This window comes from Bubalus bubalis, chromosome 7 (assembly GCF_019923935.1).
Source record: "Bubalus bubalis isolate 160015118507 breed Murrah chromosome 7, NDDB_SH_1, whole genome shotgun sequence".
Lineage (NCBI taxonomy): Eukaryota > Metazoa > Chordata > Mammalia > Artiodactyla > Bovidae > Bubalus > Bubalus bubalis.
The window spans coordinates 15,639,170-15,665,400 of record NC_059163.1 but is presented as its reverse complement, the minus strand read 5'-3'; the positions used below and the strand labels follow the sequence as shown (position 1 = coordinate 15,665,400).

At 43.9% G+C, this 26,231-nt stretch overlaps 1 protein-coding gene across 5 annotated transcripts in view; it reads left to right on the top strand.

Moving 5' to 3' along the window:
• Positions 1 to 26,231, top strand: part of AFF1 (AF4/FMR2 family member 1) — a 196,427-nt gene that overhangs the window by 10,817 nt on the left and 159,379 nt on the right. For 3 of the 5 annotated variants that reach the window (XM_044945672.2, XM_044945670.2, XM_044945679.1), the window contains one exon: positions 2,473 to 2,546. In XM_044945672.2, coding sequence (XP_044801607.2) covers positions 2,509 to 2,546 — 38 coding nt within the window. In that variant the 5' untranslated portion in view covers positions 2,473 to 2,508. Of the gene's footprint in view, positions 1 to 1,141; positions 1,330 to 2,472; positions 2,547 to 26,231 lie in introns of those variants that run through there. The other 2 variants (XM_044945673.2, XM_044945671.2) reach the window with 1 other exon arrangement.

The following is a 26,231-nucleotide window of genomic DNA, read 5'->3' as shown; positions in this document are numbered from 1 at the left end:
TCCCCCACTCAGCATCTCCCACTGGGGTGGTACATTTATTACCATTGACAAACATGAGCCCTGACACCTCATCACCCTGAGTGCTAGGCCATCTTTGACTACAGCTCAGTGCAGCTTGCTCCTCACTTCCTTTAAGCCCTTGCTGAGATGTTTCCTTCTCTGACCACTTGATATAAAAGTGCAGCACCTTACCTTGTTTCCTCTCTGGCCCTCTGCACTTCTCAGTTTTTTTCTATGACACTTTTTCAAGTGGAACATCTGTATAGAATGCTTCATCTTTGCTCGCCTTCTGTAGTTTGTAAGCTCAGTGATGGTAAGTGCCCATTTCCTTCACTCTCCTCTTCTTACAGTAGATGCCCAGGAAATATTTGTTGGCTCAGGGGGCTTCCCTGGTGGTCCAGGGGTGGGGACTTTGACTTTCAATGCAGGGGATTTGGACCCACATGCCCCTTGGCCAAGAAACCAAAATATAAAACAATATAAAAAATATAGAAGCAATATGGTAATGAATTTGATAAAGACTTTAAAAAAATGGTCCACACCCCAAAAATCTTAAAAAAAAAATTTTTTTTTTTTTGGTTGGCCCAGTGAGTAAATGAACAAACTAGGAAACTCAGAACTTTTGTTAGGTGAAAGTGAAAGTGAAATCGCTCAGTCTTGTCCGACTCTGCTGACCCTGTGAACTGTAGCCCACCAGGCTCTTCAATCCATGGGATTTTCCAGGCAAGAGTACTGGAGTGGGTGGCCATTTCCTTCTCTAGGGGATCTTCCCAAGCCAGGGATCGAACCCAGGTCTCCCGCATTGCAGGCAGACGCTTTAACCTCTGAGCCCATGAGACTCCCTCAATAGCCTCGCTCTCCACCTCCTCCTTTCTGCAGCAGTCAGCCCTGGGGCGGGTGCTCTTGGCTATTGAGCAGCTAACAGGTGGGGCATCTTCATTGGGAGGACTGTTTTGGGGACCATCATCATGGACGCTATTCCGATTTCCCTGGTGGCTCAGGTGGTAAAAGCAGCTGCCTACAATTCGGGAGACCCGGGTTCGATCCCTGGGTTGGGAAGATTCCCTGGAGAAGGAAATGGCCACCCACTCCAGTACTCTTGCCTGGAAAATCCCACGGACAGACGGAGGAGCCTGGTGGGCTACAGTCCACTGGGTCTCAAAGAGTTGGACACAACTGAGTGACTTTACTTACCTTCTTTAAAGGGGAGTGCTGATGGGGATTTGATTTGGAGAATTTAGAAAACTTGCCTAGGGCTACTATAGCCAGCTGAAGGAGTGTCCTACTCCAAAGCATGTTTGACCTTCAAAATTTTAGAGCTCTGCTAAGGTGAGTCTGATTAGAATGTTTGTAGCATCTATGTTGCATTCTTTCTGGGGGAGGAGATAGACTGACAAACGGTTATCTACTAATAAGGAAACATTGTAGTCATGGAGAGGGGAGATAAAAGACCTTATCAAGAGTCAGTGTAAAGCTGAAGGACTCAGTTCTAGTGTTTCTTCAGCCTCAGGCATAAAGTATGACAGTTAATCTCTTAAAGTAGCAGGCACTCTAAAAGTTGTTACAAATTTAACATCTGTATTTATTTCCATTTGTATCAGATAGTTTGTTAAATTGGTACTAAGATAATTTAGTAACATACCCTTTTGCCTTAAGGATGTTTGAAAAAAATTGAAACTATTTAAAGCAAGTTAGGATAAGAGCAGTAAATTTACAAATACACACAAGAAAGGGAAAAGGAAACAGCTGTTGATGGTGTTAGACACAGAGAGAAAGGTTGTTACTAGAGATATACAAGATAGGTACCAAGGCCAGTCTGCCCAGGTTGGATAACAACTTTTTTTTTTAACCAGTACTGTTTTAAGAGAACTCTCCAGAATTGCTTTAGGGTTAAGTGGCTTTTATGAGTGGAAGTAAAATCTCAATATTGGCTTTTACTGGGCTCACTTTTTTATTTAGCCTTGAAGATCAACTTTTCTTTCTTGTCTGTACTTTTGCCTTTCCCCCTTTTGATTCTAGTGAGATTGTTGACACAACCTATTACCTTAGGCAAATTATTTAAAACTGAGTTTCACTTTTCTTATATATAAAATGGGCTATTTAGTATATGAGGTATTAGTATGTACCTTGCAAGTGTATTGTAATGTTTACATGAAATGTCATTTTTAAAGGCTTGGCAAAAACTAGACACTGGGGAAATGTTATTTCCTTTCTCCCGCCTCATGATAAACATACATGTGCACATATTTTTCCTGGCTGAAATTGTTTTCAGGCTTAAAATTAAAAATGCATTTGGCCTTTGGTATATGCCGGCCGGTTTGTTCACACAATTTGAGAGTTGGTGAAGAACCAGTCTATTATTCTAATGAGAACTTTGAGTTCTGTGTCCAGTAAGATGCCTTCCAGTTCAGGTGTACCAATTAGTTTAGTTATTTATGTGCTGATGTTCACAGGCTGCTGTTTCTTTTTCAGATGAGCAGACTCATCGCTTTCCACTAATTGGCAGCAATGGCGTTTACCGAAAGAGTCAACAGCAGCAGCAACAGGTAACCATGAGGTCCATGATGCAAAGATTCCTTGATGTTGAATTTTATAATCAATTTTTCAAAGAATAAGGTTGGTCCTTTTTATTTTTGTGACCTATGGACTCTCTGGTGCAGGAAAAGGTGTGAAAATTTCTGTCTTCTCTGGATGAAATCAAACCTGTTAGACTGGCTACATATTTTCTTTAAATCTAGTACTCTCTGAGTCTTGTAACTCATTTCTTTAACATGTGGATGTGATATTATATTAGATCAAGCATCTTAATTCTGTGTTCTAGGAACTGGCCCAGGTCACACTGATTTGGGAAAATGTGCACCTGTTTGGTTTGTGCTGAAACAGATATGAGGAAATCGGCCTTGTTGTGAGAGGCTTGGAGGAGGGAATTCTGTCAGATATACTTAACAATCAACATCCCTCCTTCCAACTCTGTACACGTAGTTGACTGCCTTCTTGCATATCGCATATGATCAGGGTTCCTTGCAGGCAGCGTATTTATATTCTGAAGCAGTTATTAAGAATAACCAATTTGCTATTCAGAAGGAATTCTTAATATCCCTGATCAGTTTTTATTTATACTATTAGATATTCAAATACCTATGAAAGTAGGAGATGTGTAGACTCAAACATACTCAGTTAATATTTCTTGAGTAATAGATGATGGGGACTGTGACTCTGGACCATTCTGGTACTTTCCTACTTCCTCCTCCTTTCTGGCTCATTTAGGAAGCTCTTCCTGCACTCCAGGTGGTCCAGGTGGTCCTGGCGTTGAACTTGGTGCACTCTCCTCCCCCACAGAGGAAGGCATGTGGCCCAGGCTGCTACAGTCCACGTGCTGCTAGAGCCAGAGGGGAAACTGTTAGCATCCTTTTTTTTTTTTTTTTTTTAAGGCTTATTCATAATGTTCAGTTACACATAAGTTTTAAATTGTTATGTAGTTAAATGTCTTGGTCTTTTATGGATTCTGGATTTGATCGTGCTTCGCAAGGTCTTTCCTATTCCACGATTGAGACAATAATGTCACGTGTTCTCGGCTGGCACTTAAAGGTTTCATTTTTTGCATTTAAATCAGAACTTGTACGCTGGTGGCCTGTGGGGCAGATCTGGCCAACAGATGGGTTTTGTTTGGCCTCTCACAGTGTCCTAAATATATATATATATATCTGCCAATGATTTTTACATAACGATCTAGACTTCCATCTTCTCTTGAAAAATTTAACAGCACGGGCTTTGCATTGCCATAGAGCACCCCTCAGATGGAATCAAATAACTGGCTCCTGCTCTTTTTGAGAAGTCATGAGCTTTCTAATTCAAAACTTCTCAAGTGGTGTGCCATTACTTTTCAGGTGTGCTGAGACTTAGTTCTCCCCGACCAGAACTCCCAAACACCCACCTGATTTCCTCTTACAGACAGACATCTGCTATGTCAGCTTGCCCCAGGGAGACTTGATGTTTAAAAAGAAAGAATGAAAAGCTGGGGAAGCACGGATCCTTTTTAGTTCACTACAATTCCCACACAGCTGGGTTCACAGACGAGTTAGATGCTTTGCCCTCTTCATTTGCTGCCCACTTTAGATCATTGACTTTTTAGTGTTTTGATCCATCTGTAATTGATTTTAGTGTAAAGTGTGTGTTGTAAATTTCCGTATTAATAGGAAAATGAAAAAGTCTGGGGGATGTTAGCCTTTTTTTAAGCAAAAGGCTGGCCAGTTGTTCCAACATAATTTATTAAACCATCTATCTTTACTGATTTGAATGCCATGTCCAAAACCTATCACATTCTCGAGTCTATTGGTGGACCCTTTTGTGCCATCAGTTGTCTCTTCTGCCAACTATTTCAGTGTTTTTATAGATTTTAATATTTAGGCAGATTCTTTGTCAATACTTTTCATTTTTAGAATTTTTATGGCTAGTCACATCTGATTACATTTCCACATGTACTCTGAAGTTGTTTGTCATTTTCTAGAAAAATTGTTGGCATCTTGATTGGAGTTTGAATTAATCAATTAAGAGTTGAATTCTATAGAATATGAAAACTGGGTCTTTCTACAAAGGAATCTAAATATCAGGTTAATGAAAATGTATCGGGGTGAAGAAATTTTAAATTTCTAAGATTTTTTGGAGGTATGATTTTTCAGCTATTTCTGATTACTCACATTGTATCCAGAGTAATTTCTGGAAGAAGAATCATAGTTTATAATAATTATAACACTGAACAGTATCATCAGTGGCAAGATTAAAAAAGATATTTGGTACTCTATTATTTACATTTGTTTTCTGTTGTTGCTATTGTTAGACTAGCTAATTGCCCTTTGTAGTAGCATTCTAGCAATTACAGAGCTGTTTTTATTATTTGTTACATTTGTCTTTTCAGCTCTTGAACTCCCTGATGTGGTCCTTTTAATACCCAGTACAAGTAGTAAGTTAGAGGAAATCCTAAATAGAGCTCTATTTTTAGCATATACCAAATAGCTCACTTGTTTAAATATTTTGTCGTGTTCAGTTCAGTCGCTCAGTCGTGTCCGACTCTTTACAACCCCATGAATCGCAGCACGCCAGGCCTCCCTGTCCATCACCAACTCCTGGAGTTTACCCAAACTCATGTCCATCAAGTTGGTGATGCCATCCAGCCATCTCATCCTCTGGCGTCCCCTTCTCCTACTGCCCCCAATCCCTCCCAGCATCCGAGTCTTTTCCAATGAGTCAACTCTTCGCATGAGGTGGCCGAAGTACTGGAGTTTCAGCTTTAGCATCAGTCCTTCCAAAGAACACCCAGGACTGATCTCCTTTAGAATGGACTGGTTGGATCTCCTTGCAGCCCAAGGGACTCTGAAGAGTCTTCTCCATCCCCCCCAAAAAACAAATTCATGTGGAACTGGTCCAGGACTAGCACATATTTTAAAGGAAATAGATGTGTATTGAGCAGGCAGGTATTAATTGCGCAAACTACATAGAAGTCTGAGTGTGAATCCTTAGTCTGCTCAGGGCTACCAGAAGTCATCAGCATGGCAGAATATTAATATCATGTGTAAAGACAATATTTGTTTTAGTTCTTACAAATAAGCTTATTCCCCTGGCTCCTAGACTTATCAACATTTGATGGTACTCAATCTGATGTACTTATATTTCTCCTCCCCTTCTTTCCCCTCCCCTTTTTGTTCTTTCTAAAAATTGTTATTGGAGTGTAACAAACTGAAAAGGGCTGACACTATTAGTACAGTTCAGTGCATTTTCACAAAGTGAACACACTTGTGTAACCGATCAAGCAACAACAATACCAGCTCCCCAGGAGCCCCTCCTGTCTGCTCTTAGCTACTGTCTCTTTCAAAGCCTACTGCTATTCTGACTTCTAACACTGCATTTGTCTTGCCTGCTTTTGATTTTTATTTTAAAATAATCAAGTAGTGTATTCTTTTTGGTGTCTATTCAGTTTCGATGCTTATGTTATTGTCAGTCAGTCACTAAGTCATGTCTGAGTCTTTGCAACCCCATGGACAGCAGCACACCAGTCTTCATGGATCACAGCCTTGTCGGGCGAAGGGACTTGTGTAAGTCAATTAAGCTATGAGCCATGCCATGCAGGGCCACCCAAGACGGACAGGTCATGGTGGAGAGTTCTAACAAAACGTGGTCCTCAAGTGAAAACCACTCCAGTATTCTTGCTGTGAGAACCCCATGAACAATATGAACAGGCAAAAAGATGTTTGTCATTTTTCTTTTATTTCACGAACTGATATATCTTTATATGCCTTTATAATAAGGCATATTAAATGAATATACTGTATTTTACTATATAATCAATATTAAAATTTTAAAAATTTCCATCAACTTTTCATTGTCTAATCTGATAGTATAATTATCCTTACTCTTTTCCACTTCTCTCTCCTCTACCTTCCAACTGTTAGCTCTGCTTTTAGGTTTTTTTTTTAATTAATTATGATTTTGGTGGCGCTGGGTCATTGCTGCTGTGCAAGAACTTTCTCTAGTTGTGGAGAGCAGAGGCTACTCTTTAGTTGTGGTGTTCGGGCTTCTCATTGTGGTGGCTTCTCTTGTTGCAGAGCGTGGGTTCTAGGGCCCACAGGCTCAGTAGTTGTGGTACATGGGCTTAGTTGCTCCAAGGCACGTGGGATCTTCCCGAACCAGGGATCGAACCCATGTCCCCTGTATTGGCAGGTGGATTCTTAACCACTGGACCACCAGGGAAGTCCCCTGCTTTTAGTTTTAAATTGTCCAGGTTGACAGCACATTTTATAAGCATCTGTGCCTTTGCAAGCTTTGTCTTTTAATAATAAAAGCTGAAAAACCAAAAAGCACTATTTACACTATTTTGATTGGGAAGCAAAATAGTGTTTAGGGTTTTATTTCTTCTCTATGGGTTCAAAGTCAACCCAAGTACCACTTGACACATTTCATATTGATCAGGACAAGTGAACACCTATAGCTGAGTGAATTGCTCAAATTCAGGCCACATTTTAAATTGCCTCATCTTTGGATGGTGTTTTTATTTTTCCTGGAGTTTCAAATTACTTTTCTTTCTCCTTGTTGAAAGAGAGAACATGCCCCTTTGCAAGGTCACTACCCTGTCCCCCTTCTTTCCCTTCAGTGTGTGTTAGGAAATCTGCTGATATGCTTGTCAGTTTGGGGGAAAGATTTGAGTGATTGCATTTTTTGAACCCTGAACCATAATGCTATACTCTTGCACACTCTCCTTCCCCAGGAGAGTCTGAAATAACGTTTACCTCTCCTAATTGAGGGGAGCCCTCAATTAGTGAGGAAGCTACAAGGTGTTAAGCTGATTAACACCTATTATATGGACAGATTTTCTTTGTGTGAGTAAATCAGGGGCCTGACTTCCAGATGCTCACTAGAGAGATTAATGGCTGTAAGCTGTGTTTTCCTGAAACTGTGATTGGCCTGGGCATTGTAAATAATCCACACCTGGAATTGTGAAATTTCCTGTGTTTCCCCAGCAAGTTGTTTTAGGCCTGATTTACAAGCGCAATAATGTTTCTTATACAGAATGCATGGTTTCCCTTTATTTTAGAAAATGGTTGCTCGTCGTGTGTCGTTGTCATATATAGTTTAAGAGGAGTCATTCGGTTTGATGGGTTTAAAAGAGTTTGGTTTCAGACTTATCTCAGGCCTGAGGAAATCTTTTTCAGAATTAGTTATTTCCCAAATGGACAGTTAAATTTGGTGGGGAGTGGGTGTGTGGTAGGGAGTAGGGGAGACTCAGCTGTAGACGTACTGAGTACTTTCACCAGTAAAATCCAGTTGAGGGGCTTCCCTGGTGGCTCAGTGGTAAAGAATCCGCCTGTCAATGCAGAAGACACGGGTTTGATCCCTGGTCCGGGAAGATCCCACGTGCCAAGCAATAACTTAGCCCACGCACTGCAGTTATTGAGCCTGGGTTCTACAGCCTGGGAGCCACACTACTGAGCCCATATGCTTCAACTACTGAAGCTCACGAACCCTAGAGACCATGCTCTGCAACAAGAGAAGCCAGTGCACTGCAACCAGAGAGGAGCCCTGCTCTCTGAGAACAGAGAAAAAACCTGAGCAGAGGTGAAGACCCAGCACAGCCATGAATAAATAAAGAGAACAATTTATCTAAAAAAAATAAAAGTCCAGTTGACTTTGTATTGCCTAAGTGATGTAGCGGACTTGCGTGTGGGACTCCAGGGCTGGGTAACTTGTGTTTAGATCTCTGACACGTTGGACAAATTGCTCAACTTTTAAGCCTCATTAAGATGAGGATACCGAGAATAATGTATGTAAAGTGTTTATCCCAGCGCCTGAGATAAACTCCTTCATGAATCGTTAATTCTCTTGCTCTGGTGATACTAGTAGGGAGCTGGGTTTCAGGAGAATGAGTACCTTCCACAACTCGACCTCAAAAGAGAAAGACTTTGTTTAGAGACAGCTCTTTGGGTGGAAAGGATTCCTTTGTGAGCTACTCCAGGAATAGGGCTTCCCAAGTGGTGCTAGTGATAAAGAACGTGCCTGCCAATTCAGGAGACATAAGAGACATGGGTTCCATCCCTGGGTTGGGAAGATCCCCTGGAGGAGGGCTTGGCAACCCACTCTGGTATCCTTGCCTGGAGAATCCCACGAACAGAGGAGCCTGGCGGGCTCCGTGGGGTCACAGAGAGTCGGACAGAGTGATTATCACTTTCACTTTTTCACTTTTCATACCATCTTTGTATGAATACTAATTTTATACTATCCTGATTAGGGGAAGAACCTTTTTCTTTTTGGGAGGCTTCAGTTATAACAATCCTTTTCTTCTAAAGCAGTAGCCGTCAGCCTCCTTGGGAATCTGTGGAACAGGATTAAGATGAATATTTCAGTTTCCTCTTTTTCAGAAGCCTGGAGGACATTATTTCAGAATCTGAGTCTTGTTTTCTGTCTCTCATGATAACCCTGTAATGTAGTTAGATTAGATGGTAATCTGGCTCCTTGTACTGGAGGAGGAAAAAGCTTGGAGAAATTAATAGTTGAATGTGTGAATCAAGCTATAGGGAATGCTGGAGTAACTGGTCTGTTTTGGTAGAAAATTTTTCTCTACCAAACAACATTTAACATGTTATTAGGCAATTTCTGCCTTTGACCAAGTTTTGGTGCTTTTCATCAGATAATGCTTTCTTCTTAACCTGAAAGGCAGAGTGTCACCTTTTCTGTTGCTTTAAAATGATTTCAGACATTGGATTGTATGTGTTTATATAGGTAAGATGTTAATAGACAGAGTTAAGTGAACAGGTCTTATTAAAGCTACTGAAAGTATGAGGTGGTCCCAGACTTCTTGTTAAGGGGGAGACAGTCTGAAGGAAAAGAGAAAGAGGGAGACTGGGAAGGAGGGAAATGGGATGAAGGGGCAAGAGAAAGACAGAAATTTTGTGCATTGTAACAGCAATAAAGAATATTGGCCCTGGCTGGGCATGAAAACCTAACTTAGTATAGATCTTATCATACTTCTTGCCTCCACTCTTTTCCCTTCACTTGGAAAGAAAAAATTTTATCATAGACAGAAGAAGTAGATTATTTCATTAACTTTCAAATAGCCTTTTCTCCAGATTTAACATTTCTCAATATTTTGCCACACTTAAAAGGAAAAAAAAAAAATGTATCCTTTTCCTTTTGTTCTTTGCTGGAGTGATTTAAAGCCAATCCCAGACATCTGTTTTTTCACTTTGGAATACCTTATGTGCGTCTCCTTTAAAAGGGGGATTTCTTTCCCTACATAATTGCATGCCAGTCTCATTCCTAATAAAACTACATTTTAGATTCATCTATGAATTAGCCCGTCTCCACACTGTTCGGATTGTTTTAAAATGTCTGTTCAAGTTGTTTACATCCTGACTCAGTCAAATCAAAGTGCGTATCCTGCCTTGCTGTTGTTTTTTAGCTGCTAAGGGTTCCCTAAAATGCTGACTGTGTTGTGTGTGTGTTGTGCGCGTGTGTGCATATGCGCGGGCGTGCGCTCAGTCATGTCTGACTCTTTGCTACCCCATGACTTATAGCCTGCCAGGCTCCTCTGTCCAGGCAAGAATACTGGAGTGGGTTGCCATTTCCTTCTCCAGGGGATCTTCCCAACCCAGGGATTGAACTCACATCTCCCCTGCATTCCTGCATTGCGGGTGGATTCTTTACTGCTGAACCACCTGGGAAGCCTATATATTGTGTTAGGTTTTGTCAAGTCTTAACCTAGAGCATTTACCCTGCTTATTTGGTGGGGATGCTGGGTGGGGGGCAGGCGGTGGAGTTGACTGTTTGAGGAAACTGAGTTGAATGTATGTTTTACTTTGTGGATTTATCTGACTGCTTCTCTTAATGTGTTTTTGTTCTTATAGACCAGTGGTTCTCAACCTGGAATAATTTTATTCCCTGGAGGTGGGGGTAGGGGCGCATCTGACAGTGTCTGGGGAGATTGGCATTGCCATAGTCTCTTGGGTGGAGGCCGGGGCTGCTGCTCCACACTGTACAGTTCTCAGAGTGGCCCTCACCACAAATACTTTTCTGTCTCCTTATGTCTCTGGTGCTGAGTTTGAGAATTATGTGCTTCTGTCCCAGGTATTTCCTGTAGAATGGTGTGAGCGCTAAAGCTCAGTTAAACGTTTGACATAGTCTTTCTGCTCAAAAGAGTTGTCTAGTCCAAGAGTGCTGCTATTTTTCCATGACTGGATCTGCATGCCAGTTACAGGGGTATGTCACCTGGTGAAAATAACATGTGTGAGCTGAGCACTTTATACAGTGCATGTTCTATTCTAATTTTAAAAGTTTACTTGAAGAAAAAAAATCTTCCTAGTCCTTCTGTTGAACCTTCCTCTGACTACCACCTCAGATTCTTAGAGAAATCTTTAATCCTCTTTCCTTTTAATGTAAGAGACTGGTAAAGATGGGGGAAACGGATGCCTTGTGCCTTAATTATTGAGACGGTCTTAATCTGTTATGGGCAAACCAGGTGCTGGTATCAACCTTGTTCTGGAGACACCAGAATGGTTAAGTACCATTAGGATCCCCCCGCGCCGCCCCGCTGAAGGGCTTCCCAGGTGGCCCTGAAGTGGTAAAGAACCCTCCTGCCAGTGCAGGAGATGAAAGAGACATGAGTTTGATCCCTGGGTCAGGAAGATCCCCTGGAGGAGGAAATGGCAACCCACTCCAGTATTCTTGCCTGGAGAATCCCAGGGACAGAGGAGCCTGGCGGGCTGCAGTCCACAGGGTTGCAGAGTCGGGCACGACTGAGCACACCCAGCTCAGGCCCCCAGGAAAGCTTGCAGGAGAGGGAAGGAAAGTTCCCCCAGATGAGATGGCTTCCAGAGAAGAAAGTTGCCTTTCCCAGGCTCTGAGAAGTGGGCATGCAGGGCAGAAAGAACCAGCAGAGGCTGGGAATGCAATAGTGGTGTGCTGGGAACCCTTTCTGGAAAGTTGTCTTAAAGCCACCGTTTTTCCCCCCATCTCTGATAAATCACTGGAAGGAAAGGCAATGAATTTTTTTTCTGACAATCAGTTCTTACTGGGGGCCCAAGCTTCGTTTGCAAGTGAAAGGGCTGCTGTTGGAGTCGTGGACATCACAATGGGCCCTGCCTCTTTTCACATCAAAGTGTAAAAGAATCTCCAGGGGTGATTAATGGGGGCTGCTGGACTCATTACTTGTAAACAAAGCTGAGGGGTGACCTCGACATTTTTTTTTTTAATTAAAAGAAAACAGGGTTTCCTAGCGGAGAGCCGTGGGTCTGCTCTCCGTTCGAATTTTGACGGCTCGCACTGGAGATCTTTGTTAAGGTTGCAGAGAGGCAGCCTGTGTTACCCAGGGTTCGAAAATGCCCTCCCCCCCACCGCCGGCCCCCGCCCCCCTCCAGGTACCCTGTGAGGTCGAAGATTGAAGTCTTGGCTCCAGCTTTATTTTTGTTGCCAGAAGGGGGAACAGGGCAGAAACTATTGAGCCCTCTTTCTCTAGGGGAGACTGAGGGCTTAAACCCCTCCTCTGTTCTTTTCCCACCCAGCATCAAGAGAAAAACGCCTTCCTCCCATGCAAGGCAGAAAGAGGTCAGTTTTAAAGTAAATTCCTAGAACTTTGCACCGAAGTCCAAAGACTGTTGTTTTCAAGTTTACATTTCAAGTTAGTACTCCTTTCATTTCTGTAGTACGAGGCTTGGCATTGGATTGAAACTTTGAACCAAAATTACCGTATTTGAACATTTCATGTTCACCATTTATACTGAAAGCAATACTATTAAAACACTGTTATTAGCACGAGAAATCTAGCATTTTATGGACCCAAGATCTAGAAACTGCTCTTTAAATTCAACCCTGCAGCTGAAGGTCCACCTTCGAATAAACTTTATTTCCAGTGTCCCCATCTTCCCATCAAGCTTATCTCTCTCTTGCTGTTTTTTCCCTTGGCTTCTTTGATGCAGTCGGTCCAAGCCTTAGCCAGATTTTAAATAGATGGGGGGCCAGAGTGACCCTTTGTAACCCGAGTGGAACCTATATGGCTTTGGGCACCCAAGAATTCTAATGTGTTTACTCACTTCCCAAGTGTTTGGTAATCACCTTCTGAGTATATCTTCTAAACAAGTTGTAAGATTTGAGAAAGGAGCAGAGGTCACAGCTGGAGGGGTAGAGAGGAGCTCTGTTCCAGCTGAGCCGTTCTCAAGTAGAGATAAGAGAACGTCTAAGGACTTCTTTCCCTGAGATACGGAGTGGTGTGAATGGGGGGGACGCTCCTTGTTGACACGGCTTTGTGGGTTCAGATGCCAACAGCAGACTTCAAGTCTGTTCTGCATTGTCTTGCTAGAAGCCTGTGGCAGGGAAGTCCTTTATGAGCTCTGGTTTGAAACTGAGGCTTTGGCCAGAAATCCTCTTGGTTGACCTTCTTTTCTGGCCTCGTTGTTGTTTAGTCACTAAGTCGTGTCCGACTCTTGCGGCCCATGGACTGTGTAGCTCACCAGGCTTCTCTGTCCGTGGGATTTCCTAGGCAAGGATACTGGAGTAGGCAGCCACTTCCTTCTCCAGGGGATCTTCCCGACCCAGGGATTGAACCCGCATCTTCTGCTTGGCAGGTGGATTCTTTACCACTGAGCCACCTAGGAAACCCTCTGACTTTGTAAAGGAGTACTAAATAAAACCTTCCTGGGAGATGGCTTCAGCATGGCTCCAGTAGTCAGAGAAACATGCATCCTTTTCTCCTGCAGGACCAAAGCCAATATCTTAAAAAAAAAAAATACTTATGTTTATTTTATTTGGCTGTGCTGGGTCTTAGTTGCAGCATATGGGCTCAAGTTCCCTGACCAGGAATTGAACCTGGGCCCCCTGCATTGGGAGCACGGAGTTCCAGCCAGTGGACCACCAGGGACGTCTTCAAAGCCAGTCTTTTTCTACTGGGGTGTGGAAGGTGGGGTGGAGACAAGGAAGGATGGCAAGGGATAGGGATGACTCATGAGCTGCTGACCAGAAAGGGATGGATTAATTTTAAAATTGAAAGCTGGAAGTGGTGTGCATCCTGAGACGAGTTAGAGCTGTTGTGCTCTCAGGGTGGTGACGTGTGTGCTCTGCCCCTGGATCACTTTGCAGTCTGTAGAGCATTGCACACATGTCAGGTGGGGACCCTGTGCCTAACTCAAGCTCTCAGCGGTTAGAAGCTGAAGCAGTTCTCCTTTTAAGTTATCTTTAACATCCAGCAGAAATGTCATGCCCTCCGCACTTGATAACTGAGATATGAAATCACCCTTAATTTAAGAATGGAGGTGTTGCTATTCAAAGAAACAGAGAATATTTAATAAATGAGAGCAAGGAATATACCTTATTTGTCTAGAAAACATGTCTGAAAATATGTGTTCGTTGTGAAGGACAAAGAGTTGGGAGTCAAGGCAATGAATGAAATGAGAAGACACTTGGAAAAGTTTTTAATATCAGTGTTACCTTTCTTCTCTGTTCTCCTGTTGCCAGCTCAAAGCAGGGATTCAGGTGAGTAGAACACTTCTTCCAGGCTCGCTGAGATTCCACCCTTAAATTTTCACCTGGAGAGGCATCCCAGTTCAAGGGAAAGTGAGTTTATTTTGAAGTCAGTGCGAGTTGGGCTTGAACTCCAGGCCTAACTAGATGTGTAATGCTGGGAATTTACTGACCCTCTCCAAATTCTTACTTCCTTCATCTATAAAATAATATAATGAGAACTGCATGAGATAATGTATTTTTTAAAACCGTAGTACCTGCACTGAATCAGTATTTAATAAATAGTAGTTTCCTTCCCTTTCTGTTGACCCGCCTTTGATAATTAGAATTTGAACTCAGTGATGTTCTTTTTTCCCCCCAATATTTATTTGTTTGGCTGTGCTGGGTCTTAGTTGTGGCATGTGGGATCTTTTTTTCTTTCACTTGTGGCATGCAGGATCTTTAGTTATGGCGTGCAGGATCTTAGTTGCAGCACAGGAGCCCTCAGTAGCAGCATGTGGGATACAGTTCCCTGACCAGGGATCAAACCCAGGCTCCCCTGCATTGGGGGTATGTGGAGTCTTAGGCACTGGACCACCAGGGAAGTCCCTGAACTCAATGATGTTCTTAAAGTCCCTGGCGGCGGCGGTGGTTTAGTGTCTAAGTCATGTCTGACTCTTTTCGACCCGGAGGACTGCAGCCCACCAGACTCCTGTGTCCATGGGATTTCCCAGGCAAGAATACTGGAGTGAGTTGGCATTTCCTTCTCCAGGGCATCTCCCTGACCCAGGGATTGAACCCAAGTCTCCTGCACTGGCAGGTGAATTCTTTACCAGTGGGCTACCAGGATAGGCCTTTTCCCCATCACGGTTTAATTTTCGTGTGTGTGTGGGGGGCACACTGCCCGGGGTCTTCACTGTGGTACCGGGGCTCTTGGTTGGGGTGTACAGCCTTCTTTAGCTGCAGGTTGTACAGTATTTAGTTAGTTAGTTGTAGTTAGTTGGCTGTAGTTAGTTGTGGCTGGGTTAGTTGCCCCTCGGCTTGTGGAATCTTAGTTCCCCAACCACGGATCGATCAGAGTCCCCTGCATTAGAAGGCGAATTCTCAATCGCTGGACCACCAGGGGAGTCCCCCAGCATTTTTTGTATTACAGTTCTGTTCAGATTATTGTGTGGTTTCTCTCTGCTGATTAAGCCTCGGCCAATATGACCTCTGGTGCTTGTTTCTCTCAGTCTCAGTGTTACATCACACATCTGTGTAAACTGTGTATTTCTTTCACACTGGAGGTCTGTTTAATCTTTGCGCATTATCTCTGTGCTTTGCAAATAACCAGCCATTTAATGAGTGATTGACTTTGTGGCTGTTGTAGTCATGGCTGTCATAGGGATGGAGGATGGATGATGGTTATAATGGGTATTTATTTGCCCTTTCTTGGAAAAACAGCCCAAACTTCTTGCTCTATTACTAATGGGTTAACTCGGTGTTTCTGTGAGATCCCGTAGCTATTGAGGCAATTGGCTTGTTGACCCAAGTGTTGAAAACTACACTTTAAGGCCCGTGTATAAAGTTTTCAGAATTGTGTAAACAGTAATTTACTGCTACCGATTTGTCTTTGTTGACCTTTTAAAAACAAATGGCTTCAAAGCACAGCAAGCCTTATAAGCAATGATGCTTAAAAAGTCACCTGTATTTCACTTTTCAGGCTAATCTGTCAAAGTCATCTTGCAGCAATGTTTTCATCTGTTTTGAAACAGACGTGTGAGGCTCTACACACGTACTTGCTGAGCCAGTTCTCAACCTAGGAGCCAGGGAGAAGTGGTGTAGCCCATAGGGAGAACGTGGTCTCTCCTCCTTTGGCATCATAAATCTGTGTCCAGGAAAGCAGTGCCGCCAGAGGACCTGGAGGATAGGCTGCGTTTTGGAGATAGATACTTCATTGTGGCTCAAGAAAGGAAATATTAACATGGGGAATCATTATGTGGCTAATGGGCATTTGTGAATTCAGGGCTTCCCTGATGGCTCAGCAGATTAAAAATCTGCCTGCAGTGCAGGAGACACAGGAAACATGGATTCAGTCTTTAGGTCAGGAAGATCCCCTGGAGGAGGAAATGGCAACCTGCTCCAGTATTCTTGCCAGGAAAATCCCATGGACAGTGGAAACTGGCAGGCTATGGTCCATAGAGTCACAAAGAGTTGAGCACAACTGAGCACCAGCACAGAGTTATCTGGTTCAGCCATTCAGCTGGTTGATCCTCTAAGAGGTGCCCGTTTCAGCTCCTGGGTATTTGCATCTACCTTCCCTCGCCCCTGCTCAATCTTCTCCATCAGCATTTGTCTGTCATTGCCCAATTCTTGGAACCATCGTCCCCTACGCGCACCAACGCAGATGACCTTTACACATGAGAAACAACATTTCTCTTCTCTCTGAAGACAGAGGATATGTTAAAACCCCCAGTGTGAAAAAGTAGAGGGTAATAATTTGTATGAAGAAAATGTTGTGGTCTCCTTTCAAAAGGGTTCACACCTGGCATCCTTTGAATTAGGGAGTGGGTGTGATTTTTTTTTGAAATCTAATAAAACTGTGTTTTGGGTGGATGTGCTTTTTATCTTCCCCATCTCCCCGAGGTGACAGTTTCTGAAGAGAGTGACTTAGTAATCTGGGACTTATATGCAGACTTACATGCATGTCAGCAAATGCTGAGCACCTAGTGTGTGGGAGTGCTGCACAGTAAGTTGGACACACGATGTGGATATTCCACCCCTCCCTCCCTGATCCTTTCTTGGGTACTCCTCCTAGCTTGGAAGCTCCTTACCATTCTGATGGGCCTCTTTCACTTTTGTGTGAAACTCCCTCTTTTCCCACCTGATAAAAAGCTGTCACTTCTCAGACCTCTTGTCTGTGACTCGGTTCCTCCTTACGCCACAAGTGTTCTCTGCACAACCACCACCCCCCCCAGCCCCACCCCCGTCCTCCCATCTCTGGATTTCTGTGCCAGGAGCTACTTCCGGAGTGCCATCACTTCCCTGAGTGGTTTCCTCTCCGCCTCTAAGTGCTAGTGGTTATCTCCCAGCCTAACTTGATGGTTCCTCAATGGGAGAAACTTGATTATATTAGGTTTCCCCTATGTTCATTGCTTCCTTACTTTAAAAACCTGCAGGGCTTCCTATGACCTACAGTTTAGAGATTGAATCCCTTAATAGAGCATTCAAATCCTCCATCCTCTGGGCCTCAGCTTTGTCTTTTCTTTTTTTTTTGCTTGTGCCGGGTCTTTAGTGCTGCACAGACTTTCTCCAGTTGTGGTGAGTGGAGGCTACTTTCTATTGCAACGAACAGGCTTCTCTTTGTGGTGGTTTCTGTTGCAGAGCAAGGGCTCTAGGGTGCTCGGGCTTCAGTAGTTGCAGCACATGGGCTCAACAGAAGCAGTACTCAGGCTCTAGAGCACAGGTTCAATAGTTGCTACACAGCATTGAGAGATCTTCCCAGACCAGGGATGGAACCCCTGTCTCCTGCTTTGGCAAACAGATTCTTTACCACTGAGCCACCAGTGGTTCCCCACCAGGAAAGCCCCCTCAGTCTTAAAGCCTCATCTCCCATCACTTCTGTCTTTCTGCCAGCCCTGCTGCCTGGCTGTACAGAAGTTCTCACAATTCCATATACAAACCTTGCTGTTTCAAATACCAGGCCTTGGCATATGCTATGCCTTCCTCCCATCCCTGCTTCATTCATTCATTCCTTGATTTGTAAGTCCTGTCAGGGAGGTACAGAGCTTTACAGGAGCATATAGGAAGGGCTTCCCTTGTGGCTCAGATGGTAAAGAATATGCCTGCCAATGCCGGAGACCCAGGTTCGATCCCTGGGTTGGGAAGATCCCCGGAGAAGGGAGTGGCTACCCACTCCAGTATTCTTGCCTGAAGAATTCCATGGACTGAGGAGCCTGGTGGGCTACAGTCCATGGGGTTAAAAAGAGTCGGACACGACTGAGGGACTATCGCAAAGGAAGGGCAGGCACCTAAATGTAGATTTAGAGAATAATCAGGGAAGACTTCTTGGAGGAAGTGATGGTTAGGCAGAAAATTAATGTATGTTGAGGCATTAATCAGTTGAAAAAGTTGGGTGGTAGAATGAGGAGACAAATGTATTCCAGGTGGAAAGGAATTATACTTCTGAAGATTTGGATAAAAAGCACAGGGTTCTTTGGAGGAACTTTGTGAACTTAAGTGCTGCTGGAACGTGGATCACCAGGCCAGGAACTGATCTGGAGGGCATGCTAAAAAATTCGACTTTATGGGGAAACCATCAAAGAATTTTAAGTAGATTAATGGTAGATTTGCTTTTAAAGGTTACTTGTTAAGTGGGGAATGGAGTTTAGTGTGGCTGAAGTAGAAGCTCAGAAACCAGTGAGGGGCCTATTAAGTAGTCCCTCAGGAGAGATGGAGAGAACAGACTGGATTCTGGATAATTGGGGGGAAATAACAGCAACAGCAACAAAAGGATATGTAGGTGGTTGGATGTAAAGGGTGTATAAAAGAGAAGGATCAAGAGAAGTCCTAACCTCTTGGCTTTGTTCCTGGGAGATGCTATGATAGTGATGAGGAAGACAGATGATGCTACATGTTCTTTGAGGGAGAGTGTAGTTTGAGAGGCCTGTGAAAATTCTTGCAAGTGGAAATGTTAAGTGGGTAATTGGTTATCCAAGAATGGAGCTCACTGGAGAAGATCTGGGCTCAGGATGTATATTATTCCATAGAAATTGAATCAGAGTTCTACATGAGATTCCCAAGGAGAGTAAGAGGGTGAAAATGCCTAAGAACAGGAAACTAATCAGCAAGAAAGCTCAAGAAGATTGAAAGGTACCGTCAGAGAAGTGGGAGGAAAACCAGGAGACTATTATTACCTTGCAGGCCAAGAGAAGAGACCCTAGTGGTTCAGAGCATCTGATGCTATTCAGCTGCTGCTTCAGTGACCCCTTCTGTGCAACTTCTTCTCTCACTTGCCAGCATTAATGGACCTCTGCCTCTCAAAGATACAATATTTTGTCATTCATTTCTTCAATTGCTTTTATGTTTATCTTTCTTACAAGATTCTATCATTGAACATGATTAAGAGCCGCCATCTTTGTGCCTCCCAGGGCTGGCATTGTACCTAGACTCAGAAGATACTCAAGGAACTAATTAAATCATTTAAAGATAAATAATAAGAATTGGCCTCTACCCATCAAGAAATGGTAATGCCTCTTAGCGATTTGCCTGACGTTTTTCTCTCCGGAAAATTTACGACGTGCTTTTAAATATGTCAACATTCCTTCATAGCCCCTTGTAGAATTTCCTACACCCATAATGGCAGATGTATGACATTTCCCTGTGGTCTTTGCCCATCACAAGAACCATGCTTCTTTTTTTTTTTGTTTTAATTGAAGCATAGGTGATTCCCTGGTGGCTCTGTGGTAAAGAATATGCCTGCAATGTAGGGGATGCGTGAGATGTGGGTTCAATCTCTGAGTTGGGAAGATAACCCTGGAGAATGAAATGGCAACCCACTCCAGTATTCTTGCCTGGAAAATCCCATGGACAGAGGAGCCTGGCAGGCTCCAGTCCATGGGGTCTCAAAAGAGTCAGACGTGGCTTAGTGATTAAGCAACAGAAGAATAATTAATTTACGATATTAGTTTCAGGTGTAACATACTGGTTCACTATTTGTATAGATTATACTCCACTTAAAGTTATTACAAAACAGTAGCTGTGTTTCCTTGTGATGTACACTGCAACCTTGTTGCCCATCTGTTTTATGCATAGTACTTTGTATCTCTTTATCCCCTACCCCTATCTTGCTTCCCATTGTCCCTCTCCCCAGTGGTGACCACAAGTTTGTCTTCTGTTATCTGTGAGTCCGTTTCTGCCTCCTCATGTATATTCATTTTATTTTTTAGATTCCATGTAGAAGTGGCAACAGAAGAGTATTTGTCTTAGGAACCATGCTCTTGTGACCTTCCATGGGAGGCTTACACTAGGGGAGTCTGGGAAATGGCAGGTCTTGTGAAAATAAGCTAATCGGTGGGTGGTAGGTAAGCTGAGGGAAAAGATTTACGAGCCACATCCTGTTCTGGAAAGCCGCTGCTGGGGATGGGAGAGTGGGAGAAACTGCTGTGTAAATTACAAAGGCAGTTCAGGAAATGCAGTCTGCCCTGGAGGGTCTCAGGGGGACCCTGTATGGATCCCTTTTCGCATAACACGTGGGTTAAGGAGAATTGGTAGGAGTAAGTCTGCATGGGGCTTAGTCTGGGTTGTGATCAGCCATCTCTCAGAAGGTGGAAAAGGACAGAGGACAGAGAGAAGGCACGGTGGGCCCCAGAATCATCTGCGGTTTCATAAGTGCTTGCCGAATCAACGGAGGGAGAAGGAGCCATTTGGTAGAAGCAGAAGATCTCATTTATCGGCCTCAGCTCTCACACGGTGCCCTCTGCATAGAGTGCCTCTCCGTTGCTTCATTAATGTGGGTAGGTTTCTGCTCTGGCTCCAGATGTGTAGGTGAGATTCTCATGTCTTAGTTACAGGGTGAATTATTTGGCCTGAGTTGTTTTTTGTTGTTGTTTGTATTGCAATGAAAGACACTCGAATGAGTTCCTTGGTAGGAGATTGGATTCTACATTAGCTAGATCTATGAAATAGAAAATTGAGTAGTTATTAAAAAGGATCAGATAATTCTATGTGTATCAACATAGCATAATATACTACCTAAATTATGGAATAGAATCCAAGGTATTGTCTGTTTTTATGGCTAGAAGTATAGAGCTCTATCTATGGCTCTAGTGGTAAAGTACCCCGCCCCTACCAGTTGGAGGAGACGTAAGGGATGTGGGTTTGATCCCTGGGTTGGAAAGATTCCCTGGAGAAGGAAATGGCAACCTACTCCAGTATTCTTGCCTGGAGAATCCCATGGACAGAGGAGCCTGGTGGGCTATGGTTAAGGGATCGCAAAGAGTTGGACACGACTGAAGTGACTGAGGATGCATGCATCTATCTAGACAAACATGCATTAAAATGAATCTGAAAGGACAAGCCCCAACCCTTGCAACATTAATTTTCTTGAGAATAGAATTATTCTGGTTGCTTAGTGAAATGACTTAGTGGAATTATTTTTTATTCATCATGTGCATGTATTAATTTTGTAGTCAGGTTTAAGATATTAATGAATGTTTTCTGAAATATTTGAAAAACCGAAGAAATGGTCCCTCATCCTGCCACTTCCTTAAGAAAATTAAAATATTACACATTCATTTATTCATCCAATAAATATTTGTGCTCCCATTGTATTCCAGGCATCGGTCTGTGAGATGAGGCTATAGCAGTAAATAAAACCCACATGCTTCTACTTTTCTGGTGCTCATGTCCATAGGAGACAAAGAGTAAATATGCAACAGGTCAGGTTATAAAGCAGGATTGGTGAGGGTAATTAGTGTTGGGTCTATGAGGGAAAGTTATGCTATTTTCTTTTAGGTCATCAGGAAAGGCCTGCTCTCTGATCAGGCAGTATTTAGACAGAGACCTGAAGGAGATAAGCCAGACTAGGAAGTTGGGGGTGGGGAAGACTTTTCAGGTAGAGGGAGCCTGTGCAAAGGCCCTGAGACAGTGTGTACTCTGCAAGGCAGCCAGGGTGAGGGGGGTGGGTGTGGTTGGATGAGACAGCTAGCAGGAGGCCAGATTGTAGAGACCCTGGTAGCTGTTGGAAGTGAGACTGGAAAACCATTTGAGTGTTTTCATCAGAGGAGTAGCACTAAATGTCTCCATTGTGGGCATGAGCAAAAGCAGCTTAGGCGAAACTGTCTCTGCCTCTCATTTCACACAGAAAGTCTAAGGTTTGGTGGTAGTGGTTTAGTTGCTCAGTCGTATCCCACTCAAGCGACCTCATGGATTGTAGCCCACCAGACTCCTCTGTCCATGGGTTTTCCCAGGCAAGAATACTGGAGCGGGTTGCCATTTCCTTCATCCAGGGGATCCTCCCAACCCAGGGATCGAACCCAGGTCTCCTGCACTGCAGGCAGATTCTTTACCAACTGAGCCATATGGAGACCCAACAGGAACATAAAACATTACAGAGTAGGGATCAGGTCCTGACTTCTAGTTGTCACTTCAGAACTCTGTTACACAGATAAGGGTATCCAGCCAGAGAATTTCCATTTCCTAGTATATGATGGGAGAAGGCAATGGCAACCCACTCCCGTACTCTTGCCTGGAAAATCCCATGGACAGAGGAGCCTGGTAGGCTGCAGTCCATGGGGTCGCTAAGACTCGGACATGACTGAGCAACTCTCGCTTAAAGGATCTTCAAGAGGAGAAAAGAGGGAGGCAGTGGTGCTCAGTGCTCTGTGATGACTTAGGTGGGTGGGATGGGAGGAGGGGTGGGAGGGAGGCTCAAGAGGGAGGGGATATATGTATATATGTAGCTGAAACTAACACAACATGGTAAAGCAATTATACTCCAATAAAAACAAGAGAACAACAACAACAAAACACAGCACTGTGTTCTTTCAGAGTTATGGCAATACTAAGTCTTCAAGGAGTTTACAGTCTGTTGGGTATGACAGGCAAAAGCACAGATGTTACAGAGACGCACAGATGACCTGGAAGTGCAAAGGAGAGAAAGATGGGTTAGGAAGGGAGGGTATGTGATAGGCTTCATGAAGGAGGTAGCAGTTGAATGGGGTATTGAAGTTTGGGGAAAAGCCTTGCTCAAGGGACAGCCAGTGGAGTGACATGGAAGGAAAGAGGTTTAGGGGGAATGGTCTATTTCATCTGGATTAAAGTCTTCCCTGGTGGCTCAGATGGTAAAGAATCTGCCTTCAGTGCAGGAGACCCAGGTTCCATCCCTAGATTAGAAAGATCCTCTGGAGAAGAGAATGGTTATCTACTCCAGTATGCTTGCCTGGAGAACTTCATGGACAGAGGAGCGTGGCAGGCTACAGTCCATGGGATCGCGAAGAGCCGGACACGACTGAGCAACTAACGCTTAAAGGATCTTCAAGAGGAGAAAAGAGGGAGGCAGTGGTGCAATGGGTTCATTGCATCTAAGCCTTGCGTATCACTGTTCAACACAATAGCTGCTGGCCACGTGTGGCTGTTGTGCCCTTGCAGTGTGTCTGGTCTGAACAGAGACCAGTCCTGATGTCCTGAAAATGCACAGTACGCACAGATTTCAAAGACTTGGTCTGGAGAAAAATGTCAAAGATCTCATCATTTAGATTGGTTACAAGTTAAACAATGAAAACACTTTGGGGATATATTGGTTTTAAATGAAACATACTTAGAATTTACCGCACTGGCTTCTTTTTACGATTTTAATGTGGCTCCTGGCCAATTTAAAATTGCTAGTTGTAGCTGCCAGTATTCTCTTGGTCACAGCTGATCTAGGCTAAGCCCGCCTGGTAGCCTTGGAAGTGGGAGTAAAAGCAGGGCAAATGGAAAGAAAGGAAGGGATGGAAGAAAACTGGGAACGACCAAGCTGTAGGATTTACACTTACTGGTTTTGGGAGGTCAGAGACACCCCTGAGGCATCTGGCCCTGATGTTGCAATCGACCTGAAGAAGTGCTCTGTGGCACGGAGGCGTTGGAGGGAGGAGGACAATGATTTCATTTTGGTCCTGTTAATCACAGGCTGTGCTTGCTGTAGGGAGGTTCCTTTGGCAGCAAAAAGTGGAGCTGGCAGAGGCCAGAGGCGGGGAGACCAGTTAGGTTGGGTCCTATGCCCCCATCACACCTGGCAGCTGCAGCCTCTGGGAGGAGGGGTCAGGATGAAAGTGTGATACACTGGAAATAATGCTTAGTAAGTTATGCTGAATTTTACATTGGGCTTTCCAAATTCCCATTTTCCCCCCTTAAATTCCCGCACCCTTTGCAGTAGGGGAAAAAAGGTGTGCAAATTATGGTGTGACCCTCCAATTTTAATGCAAATATTTAGACTAGCACAGCAGCTTACCTTTCTCCTTATTATTTTTGGAAGGAGATTGATTTGGTAGAGATGGGAAATTTCCAACTCAGATTTGCTTAGCTTTATTTCCTAGAATCAGAAGATGACTAAGAAAGTTTTTATTGGACTCTACTCGTGGTCCAATGGTAAAGAATCTGCCTGCCAATGCAGAGGAGAAGGCAATGGCGCCCCACTCCAGTACTCTTGCGTGGAAAATCCCATGAACGGAGGAGCCTGGTGGGTTGCAGTCCATGGGGTTGCTAAGAGTTGGACATGACTGAGCGACTTCACTTTCAGTTTTCACTTTCATGCATTGGAGAAGGAAATGGCAACCCACTCCAGTGTTCTTGCCTGGAGAATCCCAGGGATGGAGCCTGGTGGGCTGCCGTCTATGAGGTCGCACAGAGTCGGGCATGACTGAAGTGACTTAGCAGCAGCAGCAGCAGGAGCCAATGCAGAGGACGCAAGTTCCATCCCTGGTCTGGGAAGATTCCATATACCTCAGGGCACCTGAGTCCAAGTGCCGTAACAACTTAAGCCCATGCTCTAGAGTGTGTGCTCCACAGCAAGAGAACCCAATGCAATGAGAAGCCGGTGAATTGCAACTAGAGAAAGCCCACAAGCAGCAACAAAGACCCGGCACAGCCAAAAATAATAAAATTAACTTTTAAAAAGGTTGAAAAAAGAAAGTTTTTATTATGAAAGCTTCCCCCTCCCCTTTTTTGGAGGTTTTTCATTGATTCATTCATTGAGCAAGTACTTATGGAATATTTACTATGTCAGATGGTATGTTAAAATCTGGTATCTCAAAGATGATCAAAATATGAGGGGTCCCTGTCTGTTTGAGCAGGAAGATAGGTGCACACATGAATTATGAAACTGTGATAAATGCTAAAACAAAGTGTTGATAAAGTGTTACAGGATCACAGAAGGAGCTGACATGTTGTGTGTGTGGTCTTTCTGCAAAGAACCAAGATTCTCCTGATTCATTTTTGCTTTCATTTTTGGGTGGTGGGGCGGGGGTACTTTGGCCTCATACCATCTTGTTTGAGGCATTGCTGTGGCAGAATTCCACTTAGTCCTACTTAAACTTGAGAGTTTTTATAAATGCAGGGATTTATATTAAATATAGACTCCTCCTTGTGGCATTCCCACCGTTGTCATTTTGGTTGCTGTGAGGTCGCCTTTCTTCTAAGATTTTAACTGCAGATGAAGGGATTAGACAGGAAATGCCATCAAGAATGGCTAACTTGTGATTTCCTGAAAGGGTGGTGTGTCTTCTAATTAACAGTATTCATATTGAGTATCTTGAAAGCCAGCAATGTGAAACCACAGGAAAGCATTTGGGATACACTTAAAAGAAAAAGCTGGATGTAATGTTTTGGTCACATGGGTTGCATTCAGAAAAGAACTTTGTTGACTAGCTCAAGATGAGGGTCACAACACAAAGATGAAGCTAGCAGGTTGTGGTATGGGGATTCTGCCATCCTTTCTGGTCTCAGATTCCAGGCCCCCTTTCTTTCCCGGTCTTATGAATGCTATTGACAGTCCCACCTGGAGGACTTCGCTGGTAGTCCAATGGTTAAAACTCCATGCTTCCCATGGAAGGGCCATGTGTTCCATCCCTGGTCAGGGAACTAAGATCCCATATGCCATGGTCAAATTTATATATATATATAAAGACAGTCCGTCCTGGAGTTTTCCCAGTCGGCTCCAGTTCTTATACCTCCAGCTGACTCCTGTTGCCACCACCCCCTTCATCTACTGGAAGGATCTTTCTAAAACCATTACTGCTTTGAAAACTCTTACTCGGTCATTTCTGCCTAAAGAAAAATACTGCAGGCATCTGCAGCCTGCTGGGCACCCACCTCTTTCGTGCTTTCTCTGCCTTTCTCCTGAGCTGCTTCTAGTGCAGCATGACTTTTCATTGTTTTTCCCTAAAAGCCATGTCTTCTCGTGTCTCCTGTGTTTCTGACCATGTTGGTCCCAGGCCAGGAGTCCTCTTCCAGCGCTACTTTGTTTTCCTAGGGAAATTCTATTTATCCTACCTTAACCTTTATTTCGGAGAAGACAATGGCACCCCACTCCAGTACTCTTGCCTGGAAAATCCCATGGACGGGGGAGCCTGGTAGGCTGCAGTCCATGGGGTCGCTAAGAGTCAGACGCGACTGAGCGACTTCACTTTCACTTTTCACTTTCATGCATTGGAGAAGGAAATGGCAACCCACTTCAGTGTTCTTGCCTGGAGAATCCCAGGGATGGAGCCTTGTGGGCTGCCATCTCTGGGGTCGCACAG